This window comes from Plecotus auritus (assembly GCF_963455305.1).
Source record: "Plecotus auritus genome assembly, chromosome: 5".
Taxonomy (NCBI): Eukaryota; Metazoa; Chordata; class Mammalia; order Chiroptera; family Vespertilionidae; genus Plecotus; species Plecotus auritus.
Genome location: NC_137776.1, coordinates 10,776,396 through 10,795,617, shown reverse-complemented (window position 1 = coordinate 10,795,617; position 19,222 = coordinate 10,776,396). Strand labels below are relative to the sequence as shown.

General features: G+C 40.6%; 2 protein-coding genes across 4 annotated transcripts in view; both read left to right on the top strand.

Annotated features, from left to right (window-relative positions):
- Window positions 1-14,377, top strand: part of ALS2 (alsin Rho guanine nucleotide exchange factor ALS2) — a 56,576-nt gene extending 42,199 nt beyond the window's left edge. For 2 of the 3 annotated variants that reach the window (XM_080669231.1, XM_080669232.1), the window contains exons 22-34: window positions 211-322; window positions 526-603; window positions 2,193-2,326; window positions 3,240-3,407; window positions 5,224-5,341; window positions 5,488-5,645; window positions 7,395-7,517; window positions 7,975-8,151; window positions 9,033-9,078; window positions 9,285-9,346; window positions 10,100-10,249; window positions 10,486-10,582; window positions 12,800-14,377. In XM_080669231.1, coding sequence (XP_080525357.1) covers window positions 211-322; window positions 526-603; window positions 2,193-2,326; window positions 3,240-3,407; window positions 5,224-5,341; window positions 5,488-5,645; window positions 7,395-7,517; window positions 7,975-8,151; window positions 9,033-9,078; window positions 9,285-9,346; window positions 10,100-10,249; window positions 10,486-10,582; window positions 12,800-12,838 — 1,462 coding nt within the window. In that variant the 3' untranslated portion in view covers window positions 12,839-14,377. The remainder of the gene's footprint in view (window positions 1-210; window positions 323-525; window positions 604-2,192; window positions 2,327-3,239; window positions 3,408-5,223; window positions 5,342-5,487; window positions 5,646-7,394; window positions 7,518-7,974; window positions 8,152-9,032; window positions 9,079-9,284; window positions 9,347-10,099; window positions 10,250-10,485; window positions 10,583-12,799) is intronic. The other variant, XM_080669233.1, reaches the window with a different exon arrangement.
- Window positions 14,378-17,603: 3,226 nt separating this feature from the next.
- MPP4 (MAGUK p55 scaffold protein 4) overlaps window positions 17,604-19,222 on the top strand; it is a gene marked incomplete at its 5' end in the record, with an annotated part of 30,599 nt that continues 28,980 nt past the window's right edge. The window contains 2 exons of the mRNA XM_080669054.1: window positions 17,604-17,682; window positions 18,512-18,633. Coding sequence (XP_080525180.1) covers window positions 17,604-17,682; window positions 18,512-18,633 — 201 coding nt within the window. The remainder of the gene's footprint in view (window positions 17,683-18,511; window positions 18,634-19,222) is intronic.

Below are 19,222 nucleotides of genomic sequence, written 5' to 3'. Positions count from 1 at the left end.
TTAATCCCTGCAAGAACATTGCTCTGAGGACGATACCTTTTGCTATCTCATGGTCTCATGTTTGAGGCGATTGAATTAACCACTTGAACTAGAAAAAGTGAACACATACCAACCTAGGATGATGCTTGGTATCTTTCATGTGATGATTGTTTTTTCCCCACCTCATCTTTATCATCATTGATTTTTCATTTCTTTTCTTTTTCTATGAAGGGGGGAAAAGTATATGGGAATGTGGCAAGATGATGTTTGTCAAGGGAATGGTGTGGTAGTTACCCAGTTTGGATTATACTATGAAGGCAACTTTCACCTTAATAAAATGATGGTGAGTGGAACGTTTACACATAGTTACTATTGGTTTTTTTAAAACTCCTATGTCATTAACTTTTAAAATTATTTATTAATGTTCTACCTTCTTAGTTTTTCTTGTCTTTAAAAGTATGTAAGGCTTTAGAGAATATGACTGCATGTACTCCCAAGTTGTCTGCATTTTACGTATTGTGATTTTTGTTTTGTTTCTTCACCTAGGGAAATGGGGTTTTGCTTTCTGAAGATGATACGATCTATGAGGGAGAATTTTCGGATGACTGGACTCTTAGTGGAAAGGTTGGAAACTAACTTTCTTCTATCTCTCTCTAATACAATGCTACTCATTTTCCTTGATTTTTTAAAAAGGCTAACTTCATAAAATTCACTTGTTTCAGTGATTTTTAGTAAGAGTTGTACAACCATCACTGCAGTCCAATTTTGGAGCATTATCATCACCATCTCCTGCCCATCTGAAGTCACCCGTCATTTCTAACCCAGTCCCAGAGAACCTCTGGTGGACTTGATTACTCTCTAAGTTTGCCTGAATATAAATGGAATCATACAGCTCGTGGTCTCTTCTGTGTGGGTTCTTATTAGCACAGTGTTTTTGAGGTCTTCCTTCAAACATTGATGGGAGAGAGGCCCATTAATCAGTTGCCTCCCACACGTACCCCGACTGGGGTTGGAGATCCAACCCGCAACCCAGGCACTTGCAGTACTTCATTCCTTTTTATTGCTGAATAGTATTCCAAAAACACATTTTGTTTATCTCTTCCTTCACCAGTTAATGGGCATTCTATTATTTCCAATTTTAGTATATACATATGTTTTTATTTCTCTTGGGTAGATGCCTATGGGTGTAATTGCTGAGTTGTATGGAAAATTGATGATTAACATATTATGAAATTGCCAAATTGTTTTCCCAAGTGGCTACAGCATTTTGTATTCCCCCATCATTGTATGAGGGTTCTAATTTCTCCATGTCTTCACTAATATTTTTTCTTTTCTGCTTTTTCTTCCTTTTTTTGCCATTCTAGTGGATATGAAGTGTTATCTTGTGATTTTAATTTGCATTTCCCTTAAAACTAATGATGTTACATGTCATTAGAGCAGGGGTGGGCAAACTTTTTGACTCGAGGGCCACAATGGGTTCTTAAACTGGACCGGAGGGCCGGAACAAAAGCATGGATGGAGTGTTTGTGTGAACTAATATAAATTCAAAGTAAAGGAGCGGAGGGGAGAGCAAGAGAACCCTCTGCTCTTTCGGCTCCGCGGGCTGGATAGAACAGCCGAACGGGCCGGATCCGGCCCGCGGGCCGTAGTTTGCCCACGGCTGCATTAGAGCATATTTTCACATGCTATAAATTTGCCTCTGGGCACTGTTTTGGCAGCGCCCCATGCATTTGTATAAATTGTGTGTTCTTTTCATTCAGCTCAAAATATTTTACAAATATTTTCTGTGAGTGTTTTTTTTTTTTTTTTTTTTTTTAAATATATTTTATTGATTTTTTACAGAGAGGAAGGGAGAGGGATAGAGAGTTAGAAACATCGATGAGAGAGAAACATCGATCAGCTGCCTCCTGCACACCTCCCACTGGGGATGTGCCTGCAGCCAAGGTACATGCCCTTGACCGGGATCGAACCCGGGACCCTTCAGTCCACAGGCCGATGCTCTATCCACTGAGCCAAACCGGTTTCGGCTACAGGGTTTATTTTCACATACTCCTTCTGCACAGGCATATACACACAATTAAAAAAAAGAATTGGGGGTTGGCAAAGAATAAGTTAAAAAGGGAAATGTTAACCAGTTGGTACTGTTTTTTCTCTTGATTTTTTTAAATTGAAAATACTTTTTCTAATTCCACATTTTCTCTAACTTTACTTAGGGAACACTGACTATGCCAAATGGAGATTACATTGAAGGTTATTTTAGTGGAGAATGGGGATCTGGCATAAAAATCACTGGAACCTACTTTAAGCCTAGTCTGTATGAGAGTGATAAGGACAAACCCAAAGTTTTGTGAGTAATTAATGTTAATTTTGGATTAATTATTGAATGTTTTGAGTTGTCTTGCTTTTATCAAAGCTGGTTAATATTTTAAATGCAGTACAAGTTTTTGAAGGTTTCTTTTTCTTTCTTTATTTTTTTAACGAAGTATAAAATTGTCAGCTGACACTACTGTGGATAGCTAAATCTAAAGTCTTGGTTTAGATTAAAGCCTTAGAGCACAGGTGTTTAAAATAAAAGTTCTGTATGTGGGAATAATATTACTGTTAATGGTGTAGGTATCCAGTTGATTAAAAGAAAGCATTCTTAAATGGAACCCTTACACAATTTGATTTGAAAAATAAAGATCAGGCATGTATACATATAACAAGTGGAATAGTTACTCTGCACTCATGAAAAAGAAAGTTAAAATCTAAGTCTCTACGTTATATTATGTTCTCCCAACAAGTTTTTGGCATGTGTATATTTTCCTTTATTAATTCCAGCTTTAGCTTTGTTTTTGTATTTTGGTAGTATCTCAGATTCTTCTGATGGGAGCTTGATATATTTGTTATACCATGTTTATTCTTGGAGTATTATTAGAACCCACTACTCAATGCATTTCACAATTCCTATCATGAGTTGAGCAAAGCACAGAAAGTCCTGTTTTAACAGGAATCAACTTTACAAAATCAACTCTGTGTAAATGGAGAAAGCAAAGGAATCCATTCGGTGTGCTTTGTACTTAACAATGCATAGACTTCAGTGTATGAATAGTAGTTAAAAACCATCCCTTCATAATTTTATTCAGTGTTTTTAAAATAGAACCACCGTCAAATTCAGGCAGTTTTGTCACAAAAGCACTCCCAGTTGTTTATTAGTTTCTTTTTAGGATTTTTGCACAAAAAAAAGGTGATTAATAAAAGCGTGGTATGACTTTTTATAGCAGGAAACTAGGAAATCTGGCCGTGCCGGCTGATGAGAAGTGGAAAGCAGTGTTTGATGAATGTTGGCGTCAGCTGGGCTGTGAAAGTCCCGGCCAAGGGGAAGTTTGGAAAGCATGGGACAATATTGCTGTGGCCCTGACTGTCAACCGGCGCCAACACAGAGACAGGTGAGTGAATGCCTGCCCAGCACAGAGCAGAGCATGGGAGGAAGGTGGAACTTAAAACCAACGAGTAGTCAAGGCTTGCCACACTTAACTTAAAAATATAATTGAATTTCAAAGTCAATGGTGTACTTTTGTTTCTGGGTAAGAGTGATAAAACACCTCCCCTCCCCGCTTTTTTTCTACTGAACTGAGCTATAAAACCCACACCAAATACATGGATAGCTATTTGAACACTGAAAAGTAAATGTCAACTAGTGTACTGGGGAAGAACATCTGAATTCAAAGGACCATTGAACCAGTCATGAGTTAACTAGGTTTTTAAACTGAAATATCCCTCAGCCTGAACGCAGTGTAACCTGGAACCTTGAAGCAGGCACTGTTACTGTAAATTGACAGGAGACCCAGAAAAAACCCTCTGCTTTGGCTCAAGATGCGGAAAAGACTCCTAAAGCTCAGATAGAGTGGGGGCCATACACTGGGCTGGCTTTCCTCCGTTTTCTCATGCTCCAGCCTCCGCTACCTCTGTGGCAGGGGCAATGCCAGCTGCTTGAGAAGCCATGACGGGAAGCTTGCAAGAGCTAAAAGTCTTGAGGAAATTCTTTTAAAAAAATATATATATATACATTTTTTATAGATTTTAGAGAGAAAGGGAGAGGGAGAGAGAGAGATAGAAACATCAATGATGAGAGAGAATCATTAATCGGCTGCCTCCTGCATGCCCCACACTGGGGATCGAGCCCTGACCTGGAATCGAACCATGACCTCTTGTTTCATAGGTCGACACTCAACCACTGGGCCACACCAGCCGTGCTGTTTTTCTACTTTTTCTTATCCTTTTCTCCTGCTTTTCTTTCCCCTGTCTGCCCTTTTTCATATCCTTATTTTTTAACTTAGTAACTTCCACAAGCATTGCTGAGCATTTAAGTTTGGGTCTTTTTTTCTGTATTTGGGATAAATGGGAATTGATTATAGTGTTTCATTCATGAAGTTCATGATTTTTAGCCTCTGCTCCATCAGTGGAAGAAATAGGAACTCCCAGAATTGACTAAAACTGGGCTTGCCCTTGTGTGTGCTGCAGATGGCCAGCCTTCACTGACAGCCGGTTACTGTAGACATTGATACTTTAGGCCTCCGGTTAACCTTGATGAATTGTTGTTGAATGTTCCCAAGGAGTGAGAATGAATGAACTTTTATGTAAAACCATATCTTATTTGTATCTCTAAAATAGTGTAAAAATAATGATTGCGTATTGTTTCTAATTTCTGATTGGTTATAATCTAATGATAGAGCGCCATTACCAAACATTTCTGCTGATTATAAGTAGTGTGTTTTGTCTTAGCTTCTTCGTCCAAAGCTTCCCTTTACCCATTAATGTGCTTACCTCGACACCTGCTGTAGCATCCTCATTATCTCCTTACTCCTTGAGCTCATTTTTATTTCTTCCTTTGCCCTCTGATTTGATTTCTTTTTTCCTTCGCTATTCCTTTCCCTTTTATCCCATTTTTCTCTCATTTCTGCCAAATCTATCACCAGTTTTCTCTTTCAGGCTGACATAGTATCTTCCAACACCATGGTTTATAGTGGAGTAAAATCTTCTTTAATTTATTGTTGTTATGAAGTAACCTTAAATGCTGCTTTGAATGACTGTTACATAAACTTAATAGCAGGTCAGTTGCCATATATGTGCTCATTTGGGGCAAACGCTGTTCTAGATCCTCCGTTTTATCCTTTTGTTGTCAACTGTGTTTTATGTGCACATTACAATCATCTTGCTTTCTTGATGTGAAATTCATAAGAGGCTTTCTTTTCCCTTTCATAGTCCAGAGATACTAAGTCGTTCACAGACTCAGACACTAGAGAGTTTGGAATTCATCCCTCAGCATGTTGGTGCCTTCTCAGTGGAGAAATATGATGACATCAAGAAATATTTAATAAAGGTAAAACTAGAGTCAAAATTACTCTGGGCTTGTGGATTAATGATGCAAAACCACAACATATCATCCAAGTCTACTCACTGCTCATTTTTGTCATATTCCTGGTTTTGCTTCTATGTATTTATTTTGTTAATTTTCTCCCTACTCAGGCCTGTGACACTCCTCTGCACCCCCTGGGCAGGCTCATGGAGACACTGGTTGCCGTGTACAGAATGACATACGTGGGTGTGGGAGCCAACCGCCGGTTACTGCAGGAGGCTGTGAAGGAGATTAAGTCCTACCTTAAGCGGATTTTCCAACTGGTGAGGTAAGAGATCTTTCCATGAAAAGGTGGCAAGTTGTGGGATACTAGTTTATACTAACGTTTGGGTATCTTTGCTCTGAATCTAGAGATTATAACTTGGTGAAAAATCGTTAATGTTTTCCTTTATCACAGAAACTATTCATCAAGAAAATGGTTTTGTGCCAGAGATCCTTAAGTAGATTGAATCATGAAAGTACATTTTTACTTCATGTTTATGCTATAAATAGAAAAAAAGAAGAACCTTAGCCATTGTGAATTAATTTCCTTTATGTTTTTCTTACTCATTAAGTATACTGGAAGCTAAAATAGTGTTATTTAACTGTAATTTTGGTATGAAATAGAGTACTCTTATTTGGATTTCATCTCTAGGTCCCATCACAGAGGATAAACTCTAACGTGAAGTTTTGTCCCTGAGTATTTATGTCCTGTTCCTTGACAACAGTATCATCTTTGTTCATTTACTCAACAAATATTTATCGAGTGCATTTCTGTGTTAGCCACCATTCTAGCTCCTGGGGGAATTTATCAGAATAAAACAACACACACAAAACTTTTTTGAAATCTGTATTGTCCTGGAGCTTACATTGTAGTGGGAACAGAGTAGACAAAATATACAATATGAATGCGATAGGGAAAGAGAATGGGGCTGGGGTAAAATGCTGCTGTTTAACAGAAGGTCACGGAGGCCTGACTAATAAGGTCATTTCTGAACAGAGACTCTGATGGAGGTTAGAAAGCGGGCAAGTAAGCATTTTTTGAAAGTTTTAAAGCAGTAAGCAAATCTGGAACTAGTGAAATTCAAGATCATTTACTGGGTGTAAGCCAACAAAATACTATGTTGAAATAATTATGCAAAAGTTTATCATTTTGTCCCAGAAAACTTTCTTAAAATTATGTGGAAATGTTTCAGCTTTTAGGGGCATTGTGATCTAAAAGATCACTAGGTTGTGAGTATTTCCGCTCTGGCGTTAGCAAGGGTATAATAAAGATAAGTTTCCTGACCTTCATTAGCTTTACCAACTATGAAATTAGGGGGATAAGTCTACAAAAATAGAGAAGATTGCTGGCTGTCTTTAAAGAGCAGGGGTCACAGTTAAAGTCTTTAAAAATAAAGAGGACAATAAACTTGTCCGTGGTAAAACCTGCCATTTGAGATTGGAGATAAAATGTAGGGCAAATTCAGAGCCTAGAAGAAAATCCTCAACAATTTGGCATTTTAATCACTTGAAGATTTCTTTTAGCAACTTGGCTTTTTAGATGAACACTGGAAATTTTTACCTGAAACCTATATAATTTTATTAACCATTGCCACCCCAATAAATTAATGAAAACGTTTTTAAAATTTTACAATAATTGGGTTTTCATTTTTTTCTTAACGTTGTATATTTAGTTTCTACAGATAATTATACTCTGAGAATAATGGTCTCTGCTTGAAGAGTTTATACAGATTGACCTCAGATAGGATTTTCCAGTAAAAGAAACATAAGGATCAGAATTCTTCATTCTTAAATAACTAGACAGGAAAAAACCATAACACATGAAGATTTGTAGTGGTATTATTCACTAGCGGCATTCTTAATTTTATTCTTTGAGAAGCATCAGTTAAGAAACTCATAGACAACTAAAATATCTATTTGATATAAAGTTTGATTTCATAGGTCCTTAAATAGATTAGATAATGGGAATGTGTTTTTACTCTTTCAGCCTCTCTGGAGGTGTAATTCTATAATTACATGTTTTATTACTCCTTAGGTTTTTATTTCCTGAGCTTCCTGAAGAGGGCAGCACAATTCCTCTCTCCGCTCCTCTGCCCACAGAAAGGAAATCCTTCTGCACTGGGAAGTCAGATTCCAGATCCGAATCCCCAGAGCCGGGGTAAATGGAGGTGGTGGAGATAGTGAAGAAAGGGGGTGGCGGCCAAATGACCCCAGAAAAGTTGTTTTCTCTCGATCTCAGCTGCCTTATTTCTAAAGTGATGTGGTTGGACAGGTGATCTCTGAGGTTCATTTAGCTCTCAAGTTCATGAAAGTGCAGCCGCAAATGACTGGGCACAAAGGCTGCTGAGAAAAGCCACCTGATGCTGATCTAGAATAATCACCGAGAAATCATCTCACAGTGGAAACCAAGTGGGTTTCCAGTTAGATTTTGAGTTATGAAAAGAGTTCACAGTTGGTCCAAGACAAAACTCGGGGCCTAAGCTCCTCATGTGAACTCCATATGTAAAAGTAGAGTAATATTATAACTACTTTACTCAGAATTTCCCACCTCTACTTTCAACTTTGATTCTGCATTGAGTTTTAATATGAATGATTCTCACTCCACTATTTTGTAGTTACGTGGTAACCAGTTCTGGGTTGCTGCTTCCTGTGCTCCTGCCTCGGCTCTACCCACCACTGTTCATGCTCTATGCCCTGGAGAACGACCGCGAGGAGGACATTTACTGGGAGTGTGTTCTGCGACTAAACAAGCAGCCAGATATTGCCCTGCTGGGCTTCCTTGGGGTGCAGAGGTACGTGCAGCAGTTATGAGTGGAATCAAGTGGTTTTCATTTAAAATGTGAATAGCATTATCAGGAATTGAGTACTTTGATATCTAATTATGTATACAATTTGCAGTTTATTCACTTATTTGCATATCTGTCTTATTTCACAAAATAGTGATATTTAACAATCTTTATTTTTGAAGATGAGTATGGACCCAATTATTCTTTAGAATGTATTTTTTATTTGTGTGTGTTCATGCTTTATATATATATCAAATTATATACATATAATTTGAGTTATCATACCTGATATTTTGCAGTTTTTGAAGCAAAATATATATACATTCATATTTTCAAAGAAAGCTAATTGTATTCAGTCTTGGGCATGCTTCCTTCCCTTCTTGTTCCTCCTTCCCCATACATAATTTCTAGTTTAAAAGTTTTAGAAGTGCTCTTTTTTTGAAAGGTATTGTTTCTTGTTATTCTAGGAGAATACTAAGTGATTATGCTTTCTTGTGCTGTAATAAGGCTGATCACCCCAATGCCCAATAATTATATATTTGTGCTATCAAAAAAGGTAATAAACCTGAATTGGAAAGTAAATCTTTTCAGTGGGGAATAATTTAATAGTAAAGATGAGATAAATAAAACTGAGTGAAGGAAAGATTTTGGCCATTGTTAGGTCATATTCATAATATATAGGGATTTTGGAGTATAGAATAACAGATCCATAAAGGGACATGATAGACCTTAAATTACTTCTGGAATGTTTATTAAAACTTTACCTGTCTGTGGTACAGTTATTTTAAATGGGGACAGGAAAGCCAATATAGCCATCACCTGTTTTTATAGGGGTTAATTTACCATAAGTAATAACTTGTATTGACAAAGTATGGATTCCATTGCAGGAAATTTTGGCCAGTGACCTTGTCAATCCTTGGAGAGACTAAAAAGGTATAGTAGATTTTAGTTTCCTTAGCAACTGTGCTTTTCTTTGGAAGGGGGGATTTGAGATACTAGAAATTTCCATCTTACTTTGGTAGAATAGTACCCAAGCATGAGTTACTCACCAAAGACCCGCACTCTGCCATCGGTATTGTTTTAGTATTACAGTAAAAGATAGCTTTTCTCACTGAGCTCCATAAATACTCTTTCTGCAGGTTTTGCCAACCACAAAAGATGCTTGTTTTGCCTCAGCTGTAGAATGTCTACAGCAGATCAGGTAATCTCTCTTATTTGTTGGAAAAAAAACACATAAATCAAAGTAGTGGTTAGTCTATTAAGATATTAATGAGATCTTATTTTTACTTGAGCTCTAAGCGCCCCTCCCCTCCTAGATGTTGTCAAACTCAGCCTGGAGATAAGAAAGGCTCTTTTGGGACATTGTGTTACCTTTCACGTTACAGAGCCCTTGTATTGTCAGAAGTGGAGCGCCTACCCAGAAACTTACCTGTACAATCACATCTTTAGCCAAATGGAAATTAACTAAACTTCCTCAGAGAAGAGCATGCAATAGGAAAATAAGATCCACTTGGTGAAGGGAGATGACATGCGACTTAGTGAATTCTTCCAGTGAATCGTAGATAGTTGGAAGCTTCTTTTCCCAGAGAACAGAGGTCACCCCTTCCAGCGACTCATTATGCCTGGTGTACCCCGGAGGGAATACTCTCAAAAAATTAATAACAAATGGCTCTATTAAGAAAATTACCAGCCGAAACCGGTTTGGCTCAGTGGATAGAGCGTCGGCCTGCAGACTGAAGGGTCCCGGGTTCGATTCCGGTCAAGAGCATGTACCTTGGTTGCGGGCACATCCCCAGTGGGAGGTGTGCAGGAGGCAGCTGATCGATGTTTCTCTCTCATCGATGTTTCTAGCTCTCTATCCCTCTCCCTTCCTCTCTGTAAAGTATCAATAAAATATATTAAAAAAAGAAAATTACCAGGTATCTTTTTGTCTCCCCCCCCCCCCCCCCAACAGCACAACATTTACCCCATCAGACAAACTGAAGGTCATCCAGCAGACTTTTGAGGAGATCTCTCAGGGCGTCCTGGCGTCTTTGCAGGAGGACTTCTTGTGGTCCATGGACGACCTGTTTCCTGTTTTCTTATATGTGGTGCTACGGGCCAGGTGACCAGTCTTTCTGACTTTAATGTTAGTGACCACTTATTTTAACATGTATGCCTTTTGCTTTTTCTGAACTGATGACAGGAATATGCTCCCCCCCACTAAAAAAATTCTATTTCTATTAAACCATTCCACTATGTCATTACCTCTTTGTTGAGCTATTCTTTCTTTCCCCCTCAAATAGATTCAGAAGAAAGATGTACACATAAATGATTCAGTACCTTTTTCTTATTGGGCAGGATTAGGAATTTAGGCTCTGAGGTACATCTCATTGAGGATCTAATGGACCCATATCTTCAGCATGGGGAACAGGGCATAATGTTCACCACCTTGAAGGTAAGTATAGGTGTTACTTAATATTACCTTAAAATCTCCCCTTCAGTTACCATAGTACAGATCTGTCATTAGCCTTATATAACTTTAATGCAAACATTAAGTGCCTTTAGAGCACATATCCTATATAATAAAAGCCTAATATGCAAATCGACCAAACGGTGGAACAACTGGTCGCTATGACGCACACTGACCACCAGGGAGCAGATGTTCAACGCAGGATCTGCCTCCTGGTGGTCAGTGCGCTCCCACAGGGGGAGTGCCGCTCAGCCAGAAGCTGGGCTCCCAGCTGGCGAGCGGAGCAGTGGTGGCGGGACCCTCTCCCGCCTCCACTGCAGGCGAATCAGTAAGGAGTGAGGGGTCCTGGACTGCGAGAGGGCGCAGGCCAAGCTGAAGGACACCCCCCCCCCCCCCGCCCCAGTGCACAAATCTCGTGCACCAGGCCTCTAGTTGTTAATATTTTAAAATATGATATATTAAGGAAATTGACCAGTCAATTATCCTCTAAAATATTAAAGCAAATTATTCACCACCCAATCTCCCTATAAATTGATAATTCAAAGTTTTATAAATGCTTATAAATGTAGAGCATCTATATAAATGTAATTTTAGAGAAGAAACAGGATTCTGTGTCCAAAAAGTATCCAAGCTACTTAGTAGAACTAAGGTAAAACACAGGAGGCAGTATGTAGAGAATGAATATGAATTGCATCTTCTTTCCCCCCATGTATTACTGTAGCCAGTAGGTACAAAGGAGGTTCTCTGACCTGGGTTCTCTAGGGATTGTTGAAAGTTATTTTGCTTCCCCTACCTCAATTTTTCTTGGACTATGGTAGAATCATTCTGAAGTTTATTGGAAGAACAACAGAAAGAAAATGACAAAAATACTTCTGAAAAAAGAGAGGGAGAATAGACCACTCTGCCAGTTAGTAAAATGTTACACAATTACAATAATTAAGATAGTATATCACTGTTACAGGAATAGACAACTAAGTGGTGGAAGGGATAGCTCCCATGTAGACATTATAATGAAAACTTCACATATAAAAATGGAAACATCAGACACAAAAATGGAAACGAAGTTTTACTTAGTAAATGGTAAAGTAGTGGGATAACTCACTAAGAATTTTGGAAGAAGAGTGGAATCACCAATATTGCAAATTACAGATGCTTTAGGGTTAAAGATAGAAAAGGGGAGAAAGAAGGAAAGGCAGACATTAAAATGAGGGGGAAAAACTAGAATTTAATGTCAGGTTTCTGCCTTAGGTTAATTTTTTAACTTTCCAACTGAAGTATCATTTTTATTAAATAAACTGAAAAAGGGTGGTGGGAACTGGGGAAAATACTGACCACGAATGACTTATTAACTACTTAGGTTATTGGAGAGCATCTCTAAACATATCACCAATGAAGAAACTGAACTGTTACACTTACATGTAGGAAAATGCTCAACCTTACTGAATATTGTGGTACCACAGATTTAAACACGGTGTCATTTTGTGCCTGCTAAATTAGCAAAAATGTTTTAAAATGTATCCACTGCTGGTAAAATCAGTATTATTCCCAATATTGCTGATAATGGATTAAATAATAGTCACCCTTTTGGAAAACAGCTGTTATTAACATTGATGTCAACAACATCAAAAATGTTTGTGGAGTTTGAGTAGTCCTACTCCTGGAGATTTATAATTAAAGAATGGGAAACATTATATATTATTTGGATGAGGTGTTGTTTGTAGTGTGAGTAATTCCCAGGCCAGGATACTTTCAGAATCACCGAGGTATGCTTTTTAAAAATGTTCCTAGAAATTCTGACTCAGTACGTGTGGAATGATGCTTAATCTGCATGTTTACCAAACATGATGATTCTGATCATGGTTATTTGTGTATCTTAAAATGAGCAGCATACTCTGAATGTCCAATTAATAGTGCCTTAGCAAATTATAGTATTACTTAGTGAAGAATATTATACAGCTTGTAAAAAGTTGTGTTTTTTTTTTTTAATTAGAGGGAAATGCACAAAATTGTATTTCTATTAATTACAGCTAGGCAATATAGACATTGGATCGGAGACTGGAAGAGAACAGGGAAAATGAAAGCAACTGATTTTATTGGGCCATCAGAATGAATAAGGGTTTTCCTTTCTCCAGTCCCACGTGCATTGCTATGTTTATGTAATTTCTTTCAAAGTAAATTTGACATTGTTTTGATTTTTTTCAGGCATGTTACTACCAGATCCAGCGTGAGAAGCTTAACTAGGTTGCGTAACAGCTAACAACTGGATTATCTCTACAGAGTGTTATAGCACCATCTGGCACCTTCCTGTAGTGGCAAAAAAGAATGGTCTTGAAGTTAGGGTGTTGTGTTATTTTGGTTATTTCTGAGCCTTACTAATGATCAGAGCTCTGAGCCCAGAGGAGAAGACTGTAAAAGGGAAGATCGAAAAGGAGGTAGAGTTCAGATTGGACCAGTCCCTGGTCTATGTTAAGTTCCCCAACTCTCATCTACTACTGTTTGAAGAAAGAGGACATCCCTTCCATCCCTTCCTTCAGCGAAGGGTGTGCTGCTCCACATGTCAGGAAGGTTCTCAGCGTAGCTTCCTACGTTAAGGAAGTTGATGGATATTTTTGAGTTTCTGGTTTGCCTGCAGTTACCCCAGACCCTTTTGCAAGGAGCAGTTTGTTCTCGAAACGACGGGAACCACACTATGCCTTCCTGAGTTCCTTGCAATCTTGGGTGCATCCTGCTGCTTTGCTGAGACAGGGGCAAGAGGAACTTTTAAACTGCAGTTTTAACTTTTTCTAAGCTTTTCCACCAGGGTATTCATCATGGGAGAGAGGTTCAATATAATGACCAACAAATCCAACCCCACGCAAGGATCGTGTCCAAATAGGAGTGTTCTGCCTCCTGAGTAAAAGAACATAGGAATTTTGTCCCTGGTTTCCTTACAATGAGTGCTACAGAGTAAATACACTGGACTCCAACACTGACTCTGAGCTGCTGCGGATCCTCCCCTGTCCACAGGCAAAGGCTGTGCCTGAGGCCTGGGAATGAGGCGGAGACTTTTGCATGCAGGCTGCAGTGGAGCGAAGACTAGGAGACAGGGAAGCGGAGACCTGCATCCATCTCTGACCTAGTGTGTGCTTCCCTGCGCCTCGCATGGGACTCAAGGGGGAGAAAAAGGAAACGCGCTGGGCTTTTCCCATCTCACAAGTATTGTGACACCTCAGCGTCCGAGTGTTCTGCTTTTTTTTTTTTTTTAAGTTGTAAGTGGTGGTTTATACTGTGCAAGTAACACTAGTAGCTGTTTGGATAACATAGGTGCTCTTCCTCATCTCATCTGCACACGTGGGGAGCGTACGGAGTGTCCTCCTGATTTACGTTAAACATCAGCAGATGCTAACTTAAGCAGGATCATGGTTTCTGCTCTACTTTATAATCAAGACGAGTGTTTATTAAATATTGTTTTGGAATGTTGGCTGTAATGTAACAGCATTTTCATAATAAAAGACATTCATCTTTATGCGGTTGTTTTGATTGCGAAGGAAATGACACAGGGCAGCCTACAGTTTTAAAAGAAGCCGCTTCATTTTTGGTGCCCACATTCTCATCTGTGCCGCAGAGGTTCCTCGAGGGTCCTAGACATCTCTCCCTTTAACACAAACAAACTTAATTATAATTGTAACACCTTTGGTGGCAAAGGACAAATTATTAACCTTCTGATCCTATTAACCCGAGGACAAGGGTCTTAAAAGAAGTCTGTTATTTCTTTGAATAAAGGGCATATTTTGATAGTTACTGGGTTTTTATGTTTGTTTTGTTTTTGTTTTTGTTTTGTGTTTGGTTTTTTTCTCTCTCTCCCTGAAACAGATTCAGGGAAGGGAGGAGTGAGGATTTAACATCCCGGTTAGAAATACTAGGCCTTAGCCAATCATCTCCTTTTTGTAATGTCTTCTCAAGAAGCCTGGTGCTTTCTGCCCGAATGGGCCTGCTCGCTGCCGAGGGACAGCACTGGAAGATCAGTGTATGTTAAACACTTTTCATTTCCATTAGGGAAAGCTTTGACTTTTAAGTAAACATCGATTTCCACATTTGACTTATAAAGGCAATTGTACTGAATGCCTTTCACTGCCTAGGAGCTAGAGACTGGGATAATTGTGGAAATGGACAGAGAAAAACTTGAGACCCACTGAGAAGTTCTAAAATGCTGGTAGGCCGTCTCAGTTCTTTCAAAACACAAAAAACATGTTACAATTCATCCTTTTATTGGAGTCAGGAATGAAACTATCCTGTTACTTTAGTTTCTTCTTACTGTACTTACACTTTTCAAATAACATTAAAATTATAAAATTTCAATTCTCTTGGGGGGAAAAGCCCTAAATCTCCAGGCCAGTGTCTGTAGCAATTTTTAAGGACCTCTCACCCCGAGGAATGCTCAGCAGCCCGGGAGGCAAGGGTTTACCCCACTGATCCCCGTTTCGCAGACAAGGAGTGGCTGTGATTCACTTCCTGCTAGAGCTGAGCCTCGAACCTAGAACTTCCCAATGCTCTTTCCTCCTACAAGCTGTAGAGATGTCATTTCATACAGGTCATGCATTAAAAGTTCAAAAGTGAAAAGTGAGCTGGAGATAAAAACTTTTTTTTTAATCCTCACCTGAGGATGTTTTTCCATTGATTTTTAGAGAGAGTGGAAGAGAGGGAAAGACAGAGAAATATCGATTGAGAAACACATCGATTGGTCGCCTCCTGCATGTACCCTGACCAGGGCCCGGGCCAGGGAGGAGCCTGCAGCCGAGGTATGTGCCCTGATCAGAATCAAACCCGGGACCCTTTGGTCCGCAAGCCGACGCTCTATCCACGGAGCCAAACTGGCTAGGGTGAAAATAAAAACTTTTAATAAAATTAAGTGCTTTTCATAAAACATTCACAAATGTATCCCATTCCCAGCTTGGCTTTTCATCTACAGTGGAGAGCAAGGGAAAGCCATATGTTGATTTAGGATAAAGGGGCTGATAAACCTCTTATAATCGCTATTTGGTCTTGACCCTTGGCCTTGATGTCAGCAGTACCCTCTCTCCTGTTTTGTGTTCTGTGATGCCTACTTTCAAAGCTCTGCTGCCTCCCTGCAATATGAAATGATCAGACAAAGAAGTAGCTCCCATCTGAGTCACAGGGTGGGCGAACCGTTAAGTTCAGAGCAGTGGCTTGGTGGGGGGCCTTCCAGAAGGAACTGCTGTTGTCTCCCATCGTTTTCTCACCACGGTGTGAGAAAATTAATAAGGTTAATAGGCTTACTCTCAGGTATCCACAGTTTTCCCTTCCTCTAAAATAAAATGCTGTCTTCTGTTTCGGGTTGTCTGTTATCCTGAAATACTCAACACAAGTATTAATCTTTAACCATTAACAATGTGCTGACGATTTGGGAGAGAAAATACTAAAGGAAGGCTAAAAATGAAAGAAATTACTAGACTCTTCAGTGTAAGGATTACTTAAGAGTTGTGACGGGAGGCTTGGGGATCATTGAATGGTTAGGCGTCTGTGGATTAAATCAAAGAGGATGTGCAGAGATTTAATCTGGAACAGCGAGGTGACTGGCAGCTGATAGCTAATTTCCCGCTAAAGCTTTTCTCGATACCAGCAACATTACGTGTTCGCAGCCTCGCAGGTAAGAGACCCTTCCGAGTGGTCCTCAATGCCGGGGATCCACCTGTCTGCCCTTCTGTCCGTTTTCAATAGCTAAAGTACAGTTCTGGGCTTTCTGGTCTAAGTGGTTTAGTTGCATTTAGTAGCATTCCAGAAAATTCAGTGTGTATTAAAACTGTGCAAAAGTACTTGGTATGTAAAGAAAAGCTGAAAAATTCCCTTGTGGCAATTATTGACTTGGTATAAAATAGGCCTTAAATAAATGCTTGTCTATTGATTACAAAAAAAAAAAAGGAAAGTTGAGTTCTAGGCTCAGATAGTTCTAGAGGTTTTCTTCCAGCCACATGCAAGTGCAGTGGACATTTGAAGGTTACACAGGGCATGACGTGATTCTTCATTGTCAAGGGAGGGCAACTTCTGGGAAACTTCTTCAAAGAGCCGTGGGCACGTTCCCCTGCCCTCATTTCCTCATGCCCCCCTCCCCCGGGCCTGCTGGCTGAACTGTAGACGTGATGGATGGCGCCCAGCCACCACCTGGAGCAGGAGGGTGAGGAGCACACCGCCTCCGGGGTGGTGGAGGGCTGAGTGGAGAGAACCCACTCTGAGAACTTCATGGAGCAAGGCTGCCCAACCAGCCCGGGATTGTCTCCGCCTCTGGACGTTTACGTGAGCAAGATATAAACTTCTGTTAAGCCACTATTGTTTGGGGTTCCTGTTTCTTGAAATTAAACCTACCTAAAGCAGCCCAGCCGGTATAGCTCAGTGATTGAGCGTCGACCGTGAACTGGGAGGTCCCGGGTTTGATTCTGGTGAGGGCACATGCCTGGTTGTGGGCTGAATCCCCAGTAGGGGGCATGCAGGAGGCAGCCGATCCATGATTCTCTCTCATCATTGATGTTTCTATCTCTCCCTCTCCCTTCCTCTCTCTGAAATCAATAAAAACATATTTTAAAAAATAGAGAAAGAAAGAAACCTGCCTAAAGCAATATATAAAGTAAGCTCTAAGAGTGTGGCTCAGCAGTAACACACGACTGGTACAATGAGAGGGAACGGGGCTCCTGAGTCAGGCCAGGGAGGCTTCTACGCTCTGAGTGATCGCAAAATCAAGTAGGCAAAGTAGAGGGCGTGTTTTATGAAACAGCAGTTTTCTCTTTTGCACAACTAGTGATGGTCAGAGAGTAAGGACCACAGTGCAAGAATTTCTGGTTGGATGAGGATCCCAGTGTGTGTGCAGCACAGTGCCTGGCTCGCCCAGTAAGTGCTGTTGAAAATACATTTCAGGGCCCCGAGAGCTGCATGGCCAGCGTGGTTGAGTGAGCTGTGTGTTGTCTATTGATCTGCTCCCCAGGCCTGGATTCTTTCTGGGAGCTCAGGTGGGAGGATGATACACTCAGGCAAAGGCGCAGACATGCCTGTCAAGGAGGACCTGAAGCGTTCTACGCCATCCAATCCCGAGAATGGTATGTGGCCCCGGGATCCTTTTTCTAAACTAGGAAGGTCTGATACCATCACTCTGGATAGGTGATCAAATAAATGGGTACAATTCTGATAGATTTACTGCGATTCCTAGAAGGATCCTGTACACTTTTGAGTGTCCTACCACATGTATTGGTTATAAGTCTAAGTAATTTTCAAGGCAGGAAGGAAAGATATTGACCCAATGTCTTACTTAAACTTAGGGTTTCATAACTTGTTCACATTCAAAATGTCACTGCATCAAATAGAATTTCTATGAAAATAGTTCTAAAAAACCAAGCATTCACAAAAATCTGTCCAGTCCCTTTAATCAGTGGAATCCTGAGATGTATATTAAAAACTTATTGGGAGTTAGAGTTTTTCAATAACACTTTTAATAAGCATTTTCTGAAAGGGTAAAGACAAATGACTCTATGTTTGAATTAGGGAACGCGGACCCAGAAAACAACTAGATAATTTGGAATAAGCCAAAGGCTGGTAAGATTGGGGAGAATAAAAACAATATTGCTCTCACCACATCTTCCATCTGTGTACTATGACCTTATTTCATCAGGCATTAGCAGCAACCCTATGGGAGAGCTAGCATATTCTCTTGCCACAGGCACCTGGGTTCCAGGTAGTTGGCTGACTTGCTGAGCAAGTGACAGAATAGGGCCTGAAGGCAGATCTGGCCTTAAATCCAGTGTCATCGCCACCCCTCAGTGCCATCTGACCCCTGTGGCACATCTCAGCTGGCTTGTCCTTCACATCACACTGCCTTTCTTGCCTCCTCCACCTGTCTGTCACCCTGACTCTGCCCTCTGCCTTTCCCAGGTCTCTCTCCAATCCTGAGGCTTGTGCTGCAAGAGCTGAATCTGTTCTACAGCCGAGACGTGAGCGGACTGTGTCTCCTGTACGACCTCCTCCACTCCCCGTGGCTGCAGGCTCTGCTAAAGGTGCGCCCTGACACCCAGAAGCCTTGGCCTATCCTGGGGGCAGAAACCGCCTACCCAGCAGGGCCGCTTGTCCCTGGCAGGAAATCCCAACTGGGAAAACGTCCTTTTTTAAATTTGTTAAGTGTATTTTTATTGATTTCAGAGAGGGAGGGAGAGAAACATCCATGATGAGAGAGAATCATTGATCGACTGCCTCCTGCACGTCCCACACTGGGGATGTGCCCTGACCGGGAATCGAACTGGGACCTCCTGGTTCATAGGTTGACACTCAACCACTGAGCCACGCTGGCCAGGCAGAAAAAGTTCTTAGAGGGCAGTTCTCAGAGAGAGCGAACAAACCGCTTAGTTTAGGAAGGAACTAAGTTAGATGGTAAAGCGTATGGCAGCTCCTTTCTTTTCTCCCCGAGGGCCCTGGGATCACGAAGCAGCCACGTTTATAGCTTACACTTCCACAGTGTTATGTACCAATTACACCTCAGGCAAGCTGGGGAAACCCCACCTGCTTTCTGTCAGGTGCTTTCCCTCCTGGAGGAGCCAGAGCCCGAGCTGTGTGCCCCTGACCGTGCTCACACCGCAGCGTCTGTGCTTT